At 42.6% G+C, this 14785-nt stretch overlaps 1 protein-coding gene across 4 annotated transcripts in view; it reads right to left on the reverse strand.

Annotated features, from left to right (window-relative positions):
- fermt2 (fermitin family member 2) overlaps positions 1–14785 on the reverse strand; it is a 44695-nt gene that overhangs the window by 24600 nt on the left and 5310 nt on the right. For all 4 annotated transcript variants that reach the window (XM_034218429.1, XM_034217722.1, XM_034217001.1 and 1 more), the window contains exon 3: positions 2608–2841. In XM_034218429.1, the coding sequence (XP_034074320.1) occupies positions 2608–2841 (234 nt within the window). The remainder of the gene's footprint in view (positions 1–2607; positions 2842–14785) is intronic.

A 14785-nucleotide genomic window follows, 5' to 3' on the forward strand; every position in this document is an offset into this window, starting at 1 on the left:
TGAGAACTAAACTTGGAACAGGAAATAGCTTCTATGTTACTATCAGACCGGACACGCCACAGCAAAATTAAAAATACATCCAAATAAATTAGTATGGGGAAAAAGACTGGGCCAAAGGTGAGTTGCACGTCACTAAAAACAAAATCTCCACTGACATTCTCTTTCTGTTCCTATCTCTCAGTATCTCCGCCCCTCCCTTTCTGCTGTCTGGAGCGAAGGCCAGGGTGACAGGCCTCGTCTCTTCCTGTCCCGTCTGATTTTCTATGCAGTGCAGCTCTCAGGGATTCGGCAGAAGAAAAATGCACAGGCAATTGTACAACTCAAAGTTTCCCAGATAACGATGAATGCTTCCAGGTCAGAGCGGCTATATGTCAGCTGTCATACGAACAGTTACAGTAAAGAACTTTCCGGTTCTGCTTTAGGCATGCATTAGTGCACAGTGATATAGAAACACAACAGTTAAAGCATGTCAAACTAATGGGTCATTTACTGCCACCGTACATCTCACAACTTCTGTGCACGTGCCATGTCAGCTAAAAGCAATTTGTCCTGAATTTCTACAAAGATTAAAAATTGATTTATTCCAGAAGAATCAGACACATTCCTAACAAGGAATGAAAGACTGCATGCCAATTTCTCCCTCACCTCCCTGTCTTAGATTTCAAAAACAGTCTCTTTGTATATTTACACTAAATTAAATGTGCTATTTGCTCTTTTTATTTCATAGAATTTAGTCTTTTGACCCAAGAATCCTTCTGGAAAAATGAAAAACCACTGGAGCTTCTGGTCCTGCCTGCTGAACCCAGACCAGTGAAAAAGACAACAGGTGTGCTATGACCCTGCAGGGATTTATATTGGTGTCGCTTCTCCAAATCTGCCAACTCTACTGGAGACAGTGAAGGCAGGGCAAGGGTCACAGTCTGAGCCGAGGAAGAGTTCAGAGGTCACGGTGTGTGTGACCTGACACGTCGACTGGGCTTCGTGGTGCCAGTGATGGTAGGTATCGATGGTGTGTATGTCACCCTACTTACACATTAGGGGACAGTTACATTTGGACGTGTTATTAGTGGAGAGATGCTGGGTAAGCAAGACAGAGAGCAAAGAGTATAACTATGTAGAGCCTGCAGGCAAAAGTTAGCCAAAAACGCAGCATGATGTGTAAATCTGATATTTTCAAATGATTTAAATCAGATACAGGTTGGTTATCAGCTTTTGCAATGCAATCTCAGTTTGACCAGTCATGTTGGAATTAATGTTACTTTTATGTATTTTAGGTCAAGATCTGTTACAATTGTTGAATGCTGGCGGGAGTCTCTTGTGATGAGGCACCAGTGGTCGCGTTAACCGAATATTTTCCGTCTATGACGGATCTTTTTTAACAGTGACGGAAAAATCTGAAAGCAGTCCTTCATTTTGACAGATTAGAACAAACTCGGAACAGCGCCAAAATGTCCCCGCAGCGAGGCTCCGGTGTTATGCCGTGTTATGCATGCCCGCCAAAAAGGAAATGATATCGTTTCCAAACCGTACTTTCCCGTACGAATCATTGAAATGTCTGAGTTTTTGCTTTACGCTGTGCGGTCTCCCGCGAGGTGCAGTGGGCATGCATAACACGGCGCTAACAGTTCACGAGCGAGTGAGCGTGAGCGCGCGCGCCCCCCCCCCTCCCTCCGTTGACAGTTCACAAGCCCCCGCCAGAGTTGTGTACAGACCGACGGGTAATAATGGATTTTGACGGAAATGTTACGATCCTGTCCGTCAAAAGGACGGACAGCGAAAAAGTCTAGCGCCACCTCTGTGAGACACAGACCAATGCAGTAAAAGTAGCCCTTGACATCCTGAATAAGTAAGGTCCAACCAATCCTGGCTCTGACTCTGTATCCACACGGTCCCTTACAAAAAAGGCACTTTTTCCTCATCCTTGTCAACATCTGCTCACAAATACACTGACTTTTACTGCACATCAAATACAACTGAAACCGTAAGCACTGACAATCCAAAGGGTAGCGTGGCTGTGGCATCTGTGTTATTGCTGTTTTGCACAGGAGGGTCAGTTCAGGTTCTGTTTGGATCCAAGCAATAGATAGAATTGAGAACTCGGGCTTGCATTGTGAAGATAGCCCATATTATTTACATACACATCAAGTTGTATTTTGGAGTCTGCTTTTGTTGTAAGTCTGAGACAGATTGATAATCTCTGTTTACTAAACACTACTGTAAGACTGATGGAGCCCAGGTCCAAAGAACACGACTCCTAACAGAGGACTGCCAGCCAGGAGACGTGACTCCAGCCTGCTGAGCTCAGTGTTTAATAAACAGCAAATTGCCAGGGATAAAAACAAAGTGAGGGGAAGGACATGATTAGCCATGTTTGATGTAGAACATTTCCAAAAATAGTCTTGCAGGAGATGTTTTTGGTTGAGCAGGGTGGGCACCTTCAGTAGCGCCTAGTAAACTGAACACTTATTCTACACTCTTTCCCATAACCTTTTGCCAATCCGTCACACCTCATCTCTCATTGACTTCATGACTGTTTTCCACATCTCAGCTAAAGTTATTAAAGTTACTCGCCAGATGTCCTGTGAATGTGTCAGTCGTTCCACTTACTGAAGGTTTTGCAGATGTCGGACACGGCCTTGAAGACGCGGTCGGAGAAGTTGACCTTGACCTTCATGTGCTTCATGTTGGGCAGCTGGAGGCGCAGAAGCTTGTGCTGCGGCGTGAAAAGCAGCCTGGCGTCGGCCTGGATGCCGTACTTGTCCAACGTCCAGTGGGTTTTCAACAGCCATGTCTTCTTCTTCTCCCACCACAAAGCATGGTCTGACCAGTCCTTCTTCACGTCTACACAGGGGAAGAAAAGAGTGGAGCGGATGAGTTTTGGTAATGCAAAGTCTCAAATAGAAAGACAGAAAATAACAAAGCAGTGTTTTACTTGCATTATATTGGATAACTACATTAGCAACAGTATTTCATTTGACTGTACAGTATTTCATTATGTTCTTGTTTATCATATTATATTTACATGTACTGCATTTACTTGGTCACTGACAACATTCTCTGCAACATTCAGCTTATCATAGCTTTTTTGACATGTATAGAGTTTATTACTTCTGTATAACTTGCAACATTTTATTATTCTCTCTTGCACTACTTTTATTGTTTTTTCATTTAGTTTTATTGTTTTTATGTCTTATATATATTCATGTGGCATTATTGGAGGAGCCTGGGACTACATTGTAGTTACTGTGCATATGACAACAACGCCTTTAAACCATGCTTTAAACCTTTGAATCTTTGCCATATTAGTAACAATCTGTATCCATTTACAGCAAGGTGAAGATATTGTGGCCAATGTAACTAGAGCACTCCGTCTGTATCCATCACACTGTACTGACCTGAGGTCACTAAACCTGTCCCTCTAGGGCAAAGGGTCACATTTGGGGTGCTAGGGAGGGACAAAAAAGGTTTGCACAGGGGCGGTGAAGTCAAAGTGAGAGGGAGGAGACGACAGTGTGTGTGAAAGACGTGGCTGTTTGTGTGACACTCTGGGGATATCAGGTTCATACCTCCCTCTTTGTTCAAAAGTCTTACTGTGATCCCTCTAAAGCAGACACAAGCCACCCAAAACCCCACATAGGTCCAAGGCTCTCGACCCACAGGGCTCTGAAACAATGGGGACGGACCTGTGGTCTCATGGTGTATGTGTCTGACTTCAAGGGGAAGGTGAAAACCACAGGGATTTAAGGGAACAAGAAGCAGCTGTTTCTGCAGATCACTAGATCACAAGAGCAATGCAGAGAAGCCAATACCTTCAAAAGCAAAAGTTTAAAGGGATCATCTCACACACTTAAAGAGAGAGATGTCCTTAGCACGTACTTCTTATGTATGTATCATACATTTCAAAACTAACCAAATATTGAATCAGGTCAAAATGAATAGCAGCTGAAAGACTTGACTCTTGACTTTTGAGATTGTGTTAGGAATATAAATCTGACTGTTGTTGTAACCCCATACTGTTTACAATTGTAATGGGCATTGGCAGTCTATAATAGTTGAGTTTTTAGCCCATTATACTTTCAAACAAACCCCCCCCCCCCCCCCTTGGGCAGTGACGTCCTTACTCCGGCATTAGTCTTGGAAGGCACTTCCCAAAGCGGTGTCTCATTTCCTCCTCCCACACACCCCTTCATCGCTTCTCCAGCCTGTCCTCCGTCTCAATCTGGGTCTCTCGCTGCGCCCAGATGTCAGTTTGCTCGGTCATTCTTTAGACAAAAGCACTCTATCTGAACTGTTTCAACCTACGTGTATATTGCTGTGTCAGCACGAGTCTTTAAAGGCATTTCATCTGATTTAGAATAAAAGGTTGACATTAGCAGTGAGCTAATGACAATAATGGTATATATACACTGTATGTACTTAACGCATTGTATGCCATATATAGCACATGATATTTCTGGGTTAGCCACTACAAACTTTAGGCAAGTTGTATACATGTGCCTGTATTGAGTAGTTCAATGCTATATCTCGGCATGACTTCATACTTCAAATGTATTAGGTCAACAACCCTACAGTAGGACTTTGCTGTAGGGCTAGAAAAGGAATTAGTGCAATACACCCATCACATGTTTTGAACACTCAAAATGACAAGAGAATATTGACCAACCATCCAAAACCTAAAAATATTTAATATACTGTGAAAAACTGAGAAAACAGCATTCATGTTTGAGCGGCTTAAACCAGATAACACAATAAATAACTACCGTACTCGATTTATCAAACTTTTTGGCAATCTTCCAATTTATGACAGAAATATCCATGGCTTAGGTCTACAAATAATTGATTAAGTGTAAATGTATGCCGAGCCTTGCTGAGGTTTAAAACAGGCCAAGGGTCTAATTAAAAACAAATCTACTTTGTATTCAAGACTGGGCGCACATTATCTAAATGCATCTCCGACACATCACATTCATGGGTTACATGAGCGAGCATGGTCAAAGCAACTAATGGACAACAATCACTTTCTGATACACGGCTGTTATAGGAATGCAACACCAACATGGCGGTTGATGCATATTGCTTCTTCTCATTCTGATGGCAACAATGTCAAAAAACGTAAAAGCTAACGTGGACCTCCTCCATCTGTCAACCAGCTTGGCACCATGGTAACCTAAAGCTTGAGTGACCCTCCGTTTTTTGTTTTTTTTTTGTGCTGCCATTGTTTTCCCTGACCTTATCTTTGCTTAGGGGCTCCATGTGCATTGTTGACACTCTCCCGCTGATCCCGTCTCCAACTGAATGAAGGGATTAGTGGATGAGATTGGTTGCTTGAAACCAGGAAACAAGACTGCTGTGATGTGAGGAAAGCAAACGGGGATGAGGAAGAGATTACACTGGTGATTAGGACGGGGGGGAAAGTTTAAAGTAGAAGAGAGGCCCCCAGCATCTTAATGCAGATGCCATTGTGGAGGCCCAGGAGTGTGTGAATTGATTCGGGGAGGAGTTGTTTGTCAAGCTGTTGTTTTTTTTACTGTTTACTGCGGGGGGGATAAACAACACTTGGTGCTTGAGAGAAAACATTCCAAGCTTTCTTTCTGAGACCCTGTGTGTGGGGGGGGGGGGGGTGTCTAGCTGTCATCGCTGCCTTCTGATGCCTCAGCTGTGCAGAACACAGCTTCATTGCTACCATCAGAGAAACGGTTCCCTTAAGTGCTCTGCAGCTATTAAAGGTCGAAATAATGAGAGGGAGCGAGGAGAGGAAAATTGAAAATAGACCGGAATATATTTTCATAACTCTGCACACAGATTTTCCTCTTACAACCCGGTCATTTCTGGTGTCTGGGAGAAATGCAAAACTGCTAGCATTAACATTTGGCTCTCAGGCCTGCACCACAGACCATGGCCCTGTCTCAGGTCGACTATTTTCATTTCCTCGCTCCTCGGTCTCACAGGAAGTTGATTTGTCTGCGCCATCTTGAGTACCGTCCCATGGCTCTTATTTCTGCCGGAGGAGCGAGGAGCGATAATGGAGGAGCGATAATCGAGGAACCACCAGACCATCCTCCGATGAAATCCTCAGACACTCGCCCCGCCCCCTTACTGTGTATCGCTCACTGATTGGACGATGCAGTGCATGCACTGATCTCATGCTTCTTGACATGAGAGCAGTTTCCCAGAGTGAAGAAAATAAATGAAACTCACGAGAGTCACTCCTCAGTTTAAACTGTGTTTTGTTTCAATTCAAGTATCATTTAGTTACAAATATGTGATATATCTGAACAACAAAGTGGTCAAAAATCATTTTATTCATTTATTGGAAACCTTTTCATGATCGCTTTTTTCGTTTTATATTTTCATTTATTGTCATTTCCATTCAGTCAGTCATTATGGGCTATTAAAATATTAATTTGCTACATATCCAAACAAACAAAGTGTGCAGTCCAATGAATGTTAATCTAACTGGGTTTTGATAGATAGCATATCTCTTTTTCTTCTCTCAATTATTTTATTTATTTTGTGCACTCTAATCAATATTAATCAAACTGTTGTTCGTTTATACATTTTAAGAATGGCGTTTATCTTTTTTGAGAATGAGTTCTTATTTTCTTTTATTTATTGGGTTCTACAACAGATGATACAAATGTTTGTGTCAGTAAATGTATAGGCGGGGGTGTTTGTGAAAATAACGGGGCCAGAGCTGCTGTCAGACGAACAGATGTGCGGCGTCATCACAAACGGATGTCGCTTCACGTGACGCTCTGGAGGAAAGGACGTCCCATTGCTCTTAAAACTCATTTCCCTGCTTCTCGTGGTTTCCTTGCGTCCCTCCATGCTTCCCTGGTGGGAGGGACTAGACGCAGGGAAACGACGCAAGTGAGGGAAGCAAGGATTTCATTTAACCGACCTGAGACGGGGCCCATGTTCTATAGAAACGTCTTCAGACTCGGCGTGCGTGCCCACCGTGCAGTCTGTGGCTGCTGGGCTCACTTTCCCTCAATGGCCCCTGCTTCACTGTTTCCTTGTCCCCGCCCACAGCCAAAACTTTAATGGACATAGCTTTTCCTTCTGCTCGCTTGTGTCATTACGCAGTGGTTCGATGTGTTGTGATTGGACGAGGGCAGCTCCCACAAGCGTCCATTGGGTTCTTTCAGCAACAAGGTGGTAACTCAATCCACTGAGAGAGCGGGAGGGAGGGCCAATGGCATCTACAAGCTAAAAATACAGCCTGCCAAGCCTGACGTAATGCAGCAGCCAGAGGAGCGGGGGCCTAAGTAATTGGGTGCATTCAATGTGGACCCACAACCCCTCCGTAGAGTGATGTGTGTGCGTGTGTGTATGTGTGTGTGTACAAGGAGGGCTTGAAAGACAAGGGGAGGGGAAACCAAATGAGAAAACCATGTTTTATGACCTCTGCAGGATCTGAAAGATGATACAGATTGCGTGTATGCGCACGTCTTTTTTGTCAAAAGGGGGGGGCGTGTGTTCTTATCCATCCATTAACTACATTAGCTCTGCGTGTTGGTGCATGTGTGTGCATTAACAAGCTAAATTAATCCATAAATTATGTCAAACTGATTTATTTTCATTCACCATCCTCACCACAGCAGCTCCAAAACGAGAGCACTTCCTCTGTGGCCCAGATACCAAAGTGAGATTTAAAGATACAGTAAGTGTTCTGCAAAGCAATTCAGGAATAATGCAACGAGCAAAGATGGATATTGCAATATATATATATATATATATATATATATATAGGCAAGGGCTTTTATCAGAATGATACAGGACACTATTCCCTCCTTCCCATCACTCCTCTGCTAGTCAGAGTATATGTAGTGTTTACATTAAGGGGCAGCTATGTTTATGGAGGCCTGTGGGGGGGGGGGGGGGGGGGGGGGGAGGATGAGAAAGAAGCAACAGTAGAAAGGGCATGAGAAGGAGAGATGGGGAGGATGAGCAGAGGACAAGGGAGGAGCTCTACGTGGGGACACCACAGCATTATCAGACAGAGCAAACGTGAGGACAAGAGGAAAGTCACAATTAAAGTTTAAGAGTCGGAACTGCTTAACATGCAAATTGCATCTCCAAAATAATGAATAAAATTGTAAAAGTACCGCATTTACTTGTTGCCAACACACTATGCATGTACAGCTATTACATAGAATTGTAGGTTTATGGTTCTTTAAACTATACTTGGTTATATTTGATGGTTTCTTTTATTTTGCCAGTTGATTATCTTTTATACATTTATTTTGCTTTTCATTAGATGATAATGTTTGGATAATATCATAACATAGAAAAAGTTGTGTGGGACTAAACACAATTGGGTACCATACCCACTAACTTGTGGGTTGATTCCAATTCATTTAAACACTTATAATGAATGTTATTTAGTTAAGACTCTGTTTGACACTGGGCTTTAGAGAAAGAAAACAAAATATCCTTGCTGTTGCATATTAACTCATATTTACTTTGTCTTTTGCTCCTACTAGCAAAACAGAGCAGGTTGACGCCTAATGAAAATGCAGGCTCATTTCTATCCGTCAGTGCCAAGCAGTAAGCCATCAGTAATAACCATGGCCACACTGTGCGAGGCGGGTCATGCCGTCTCCTTGGCGACTCCTCACTGACGCCACTGGGGCAGTGGATGAGGAGACAACTTGTTTCTATACACAACAAAGACACAGTCTCTCTTCTACACACTTTATCCCCTTTTACAATGTAAAAGCCATTCTCCTTCTAAAAATATTCCACATCTGAGGCAGGGTGAAGGTCGGTATTGACAAGCAAAGATAAAGGAAGCAACTGTCCAGCGCTGTCCTTGAATTAGATCGGCTGTAAATGACCTTTCGGCACTCACTCGCTTGTGCAAGATAGTATCAACATTAGATACCCAACATGTATACAACAAGGTTGATAGAGACAGGTGGTGACAATATATATGTATGGCAGACATGAGAGTAGACAGGCGTCACACGGGAGAACAACAGCAGATTATCAGCATGCGTCAGAGACAGACGAGCAGACAAACGTGTTTCTGGATTTGTGACGAACGATCAACAGAGGGATGTCCCGATCACCTTTTTTTGCTCCCGATCCGATTCCGATCATTTGATTTTGACAATCTGCTGATACCGATTTTTCCCGATCCGATCTTTATGCAATGCATTAAGAGAAAAAGGTAACAGATAACGGCTGGTCATCCAAGAAGATGAATTCAGCTATCTTGGCTGTTATTTGTTTGGCCTTTTCACTGTTCTGGGGCAGTTTCTCTTTCTTTTAAAAGTCTCTGAAAGTGTCGGTTGTTTTCAGTGCCGTTACGTTGTTGTTGGTGTTTGTTTCTCAGGTGGCGTGTTGGATTGGTCGTGTTGAACGTAGCTCTGTTCTTTCCACCACGCGGAACCTCCGCCTTGCAAACATTGCATCTGGCTGTTACACTGCCTTCGCTTTCAATTTTATAAGACTTCCAAACTCCTGACATTTTCTCTGTCCCGACTCCCGAGTCACCAGCTGAACGTAGCCTCTTGTTAGCTTACTGCTACTATGTGCCCTGCTCACTCTATTGCCAGATTTGAGAGAAATAACAGGTCTATGAAAACAAGCACAAAAGAAGCAACACATACATGATGTTGTGTAATTTTAAACCAAAACTAAGGCCTCAGGATGACTTTAAGACGTGAACGTGGTCATTTTTGTTTTGTAACATTAAATAAATTAAATAAAATGAAAATAGTTTATAAAAAAAAAAAAAAAAAAAATTCCCGATCCCCGATTTTTTTCTCCCGATCCCGATCTTTTGAAAATCACGTGATCGGCTCCGATCCCCGATCACGTGATCGGATCGGGACATCTCTAACAGAGAGTAAGGTGAACCCAGAAACCTTACTCTTGATGCGTCTGTTCTATCTGGTACTCAACCAAGAGTGTGTGTATATTGGCAACACATCATTACTCTGACACCGGCAAGGTGACATCGCTGGTAGTTACTATTTGGATCTATTCAAGCTGTGTCCTTTGAGTATTCAATAATCAATAGCAGAGAAACTTAAGCGCTTTCCATTGACAACCTGAGTTCAACCAGTTTAGCTGCAGCTTATTTCAGACCGTTCTTAAAATACAGCTCAGCCTCCTGCCAATGCAAGCCATTTATCAAAGTCATTAAATATGCAAAACATGCCTAAAACCTTTCAAACTGTCAAAGTTCACCTGACAAAGCATTGAGACAGGGAACACTTAGTGGTGCCATTAAAGCTTTTTAGGCTGCAGAAATAAAAAACAAAGAGTTCATCGATGTTGGGCCCTGTGTCAGTGATAGACAGCTCACAAGTGAGAGATCCTTCAAGGTTATGGCTGCCTAAATGCAGACAGGAGACACAGTGGCAGATATTGATTACATAGTGTTGTACTGCCACTACTGCTTCATCACATACACACCGGTCAAAATCTGGATAACTAGAAATAGACAACAGGCACACACAAATCCAAAACGTGCTCATCTCTCTATAGCAGGGGTGTCCAAACTTTTTTCACTGAGGGCTACATACAGAAAGATATACAAAGGGCCTGGGCCACTTACTAGAGGTATATTGCCCCATACATTCAGTTATAAATTAGCTAAATCAAACAAAATGTAGGTGTATTTCAAGCTTGTTACGTAAATAAGTCATTGGGCTTTTCTTATCAACTAAGATATGTTAGAAAATGTTTCCAACTTTAATTGACTGAATTTATTTGAAAAGTGGTCTTATTAACACATGAATACTACTGTGTAATACATTTTTACATTTATATTTAAGAAGTGCAATAGAAGACAAGCACAAGTTTCATTTGTGGGCCATATTCCATTATACTTTTTTCATTTGCTGAGGGCCGATTCAAAATGGTGCGCGGGCCCCATTTGGCCTCCGGGCTGTAGTTTGGACACCCCCGCTCTATAGCTTTGGGGCCTAAAGGATACAGGATAAACCATGGCTATGCTTCAGGAGGAGCCCTGCCAAGCGCTGGGAACATTAATGCTTTCCATCTTAGATTGGATGGTAACCAACCTTCGGTGCATCACGGTTCAGGTCTCAGACATCTCCAGAAGATGAGAGTAAGCTGATTTGCTAGAACTGAGGTCTCCAGGTGAAGTGGAGGAGGACAAACCCAGCGCCAACACTCAGTAAAAGTGAATGTCGTGAGCCCAAAATCTTAACAGGAAATCTGGGAGCGTCCAACCAGTGAGAATAAGAAGAGAGTGCAACAGAATTGGCTTTGATGCATTAGGAGAGGCCGAATGGCTATTAGAGGAAACCTCCTTAGAGACAGATAGTTTGTATCCATTTGTGTCATAATACAAACACAACAAAACAGTGGGGTTACTCCCCCCACTCCCCCCCCCGCCCTGACACAGCTTTATACAATTAGATGTCCAGGGACCCGGTGGAATAATAACATTACAAAGAAACTCTGGGACAAAGATCAATGCAGCAGATAATATGCAATATTCATCTGTCCTATCCATTTATGCATCCTGCCAGACGGCCCCTCAGGACGGGGATGAGCCCCCCCCCCCCCCCACTGATGCCCATGTGAGCTCAGATGAACATGAAGCTCCCTCGGCTCTGAGGAGAACTAAAATATTGAAGTACCGCCTGTGAATACTTCAGGCTGCCAACCACAATTGTTTCCCGGTTGAATATTTGTAAAATATCCACAAGGGCACTAAAACAAAAGCTGATCAGTTCATTAAAGAACAGACTACTCTGATAATCAATGAATCCCTTCCAAGTACAAATACAAAAATGATTCTAGGTACAGCTATTAAATTGTGAAATTGATGCCTTTTCCCCTTTTATTTGATCATGCATTGTATATTTAGTGTTTGACTGTTGGTAAGGCAACATAATCAACCTGAATGCTTACTTTTTTAATGTTCTTTTTCAAGCAAAAGCACCTGCTGTGGAGCAAATAAGAAAAGAAAGGGGTTCGACTTGACAATTAGCTGCCATGTTATTCATGTATAAACTATAGTAGTAAATAATTTTAAAAGAATTGTGCTCCGTCATAATTACTTGAATAAAGCCTCATGCCCTAGTTATTAAACCAAACACCTCTATCTTTTTCTCTGTAAAAGGGAGAGAGCAGCTTGTGAGGCGGGAACAGGTTTAATTGAATGAAATGTGGTCTGAGAACCACGACAAAACCTCCATATCGGTTTACTCTATTCACACACAGGTGGGTGGTGTTACAACAACAATGTGCCGCTCTAACATTTCCTTCCAGTTGATCTACTGCCTCTACAGGAAGGTGAGAGGGACAAAAAGCAACAGGCTTCAGATTCCCAGAGGAACCATGAAAGGCTGTTCAGCTGCATGTTTGAGATTCCAAACATAACTAATTAGATGATCCTTAACAAGCACAGCAGTCCTTCCATGGCCGTAAACAAAGAATGATCATAAAACAATTGAGATATTTAATACGGCCAATTGAGTTGAAAAGTGGATTGTGTTCAAATGAATGCATCGTGTGATATTTGGAACATTAAGCCGCTGATACTGTTGACCTTTCGTCAAAAGACTTCATCAATCCTAACAGCTGTCAAAGTCACGTTTCTTTAGGTTAAGTTTATCACTCTTATCGGAAACCTTTGCTTGTACGATCTTGTTGCATTGTTGGAGGAGCCCTGGTCAGAAGAATTACATTGCCATTTCCACACTATAGCTTTGTGCATATGACAATAAAAACCTTTGAATCTTGAATAAATAGCCCATGTTTACTACAGCTTGTTTGGTCATTTAAGTCCTCTATCATATAAGGAAAGCATTAGTCAAGGACTGCTCATAGGGAGAGTCATTTTTTCCAATTCACGGGGTAGCACATGATTTAACCTTCAATCCTCTCTGCACTGCCAAGCGTAAATTGACAAGAGTTAATAATAACTTTTTTTTTCAAATCGTTATACTTTGTGTGTCCTGCTAATAGTAATCTAAATATGGAAAACATGAGTGTGTATACGATAGGCCAGATGTGTGAGCACATACCTAAGTCTGAGCACAGAACAGCACAATCACTGTAGCATCTTGCTGGTGAAACAGGAAAGCTCTGGCCTGGGCAGGACCGCTACTTATGCTAACTACTTCCTGTCAGAGAGATTAGAGAGCAGGATGATCCCACAGGCTGCCAGGCCGTTTCTCACTTCGTAACGCCAAACGTTTAGGATGGCTCCACCATCGCATTCAATAAGTCTCATTACACATAGTGATATATCTGAACCGGTGTCACGGCAAGCTGATACGAGGAGAGGGAGAGTGGTTATAGCCATCTCTCAAAGAAATCTCCCACTCTCCTGGTGTGCAATATCGAATGTAAAGACATATTCACAGCTCTAATCATCAGGAGAGATATGACTATGGTATCTAAACACTTCATCTCACCCTTCGCAGGACCCCTTATTTCCCCTTACCCTAACACAATCCTCAAAAAAAACGAGAGGGCAGAAAAGGCAGGAATGCAAGGAAGGGACATGGGAGAAGGAGCCCAAAAAAAGCCCAGAGGAAGTTCAGCATCCTGTGTTAAATCACGTCTGTTTCCTAATGAAACCTGCAGCCCATTGTCAAACCGAAGCCATCTCCCTCTGGTCACCACAGCCTGCATTATCACAGAAAGGACACACAACTCAAACAGCTGAGCAACTAAAAGATTAAAAGTTGTTCACACTTCTAAGTCAATTCTAATTGAACTGTATAATCCAAATAGAGGGGTAGATTACTTTCTAGCAAATGTGGGATGACGACATTTCCCCAATTCCCTATTGATGTGAATGTAGGTCACGGCAAATACAAAACACACATTTTATTTGACACCCGGGAAGTTTGCTGGGGTTTGCTGGCTCAGCAGACGGAAAGAACTGAAGGCCTCTCACTGGAAACAACCACAGCACTATCGGAGTCACACTACACCAATTAGTTTGTTCAAGTTCTATTTATGGAACTTTGAACACTCGGCGTACATGAACCATTAGAAAGTGAACAATGTGTGCTTCAATGGGTTCTTTTCTTCTCTCAAAGCCTTGCCACGTGGCTGGAGGAGTGGGTGGTGTCAGAAGTCAAGAAGTGGATGCCAATACTTTTAAAAAAGTAAGATGATATAATACAAATATTTTCCACAGAATATATTTGGATGAAAAAGGGAGTTACAGATGGGGGGGGGGGGGGAACGGAAAGAAGGGAAATAGGGAGTTGACAGAGGGAGAGGGAGGAGGATGAAGAAGGCAGAAGAGAATCTAGCAATGACGGCAGCGACCAGAGAACAACATGCCAAACTCCGGGAGTCATTTCCTGCTTCATCGAAGACTTTTATGGAATTCTAGCAGCATGGCTAACGTCACAACGAGAAGGAAAGCCAGAGGGAGAGAGAAAAAGCTCACTCCCTTCTTCCCTCCCATTTTCTTCTCCTTCGAATCCTCTACCCTCAGCTGTCTTTTGTGAGGCTAAGCAGAGCAAATGCAACTGGTAACATCTAAGAGTGCAACAACATTCTTACAAATCCTTTGCTAGCTACTCATTCCAATACTTTCTTTTTCAAGAGTTTGCATGACAAAGCTTAAATGTGTCTTTCTTTTATAACAGCAAGCTTAACTGTCTGACTCGAGAGACAAGGAAGAACCATTATCACAAGAAAATAGCCTTTCCACCTCAAGCCTGTGCAAAACAGCAATGCATTTGTGTAAAACACTGATAGCTTAAGCACTTACTGTACGTTTTTAAATCCAATACATCTGCCGCCTGCTAATGTTGTTTGTGAGATGTTT

This window comes from Gymnodraco acuticeps, unplaced genomic scaffold (assembly GCF_902827175.1).
Source record: "Gymnodraco acuticeps unplaced genomic scaffold, fGymAcu1.1, whole genome shotgun sequence".
In the NCBI taxonomy this organism is placed as follows: Eukaryota; Metazoa; Chordata; class Actinopteri; order Perciformes; family Bathydraconidae; genus Gymnodraco; species Gymnodraco acuticeps.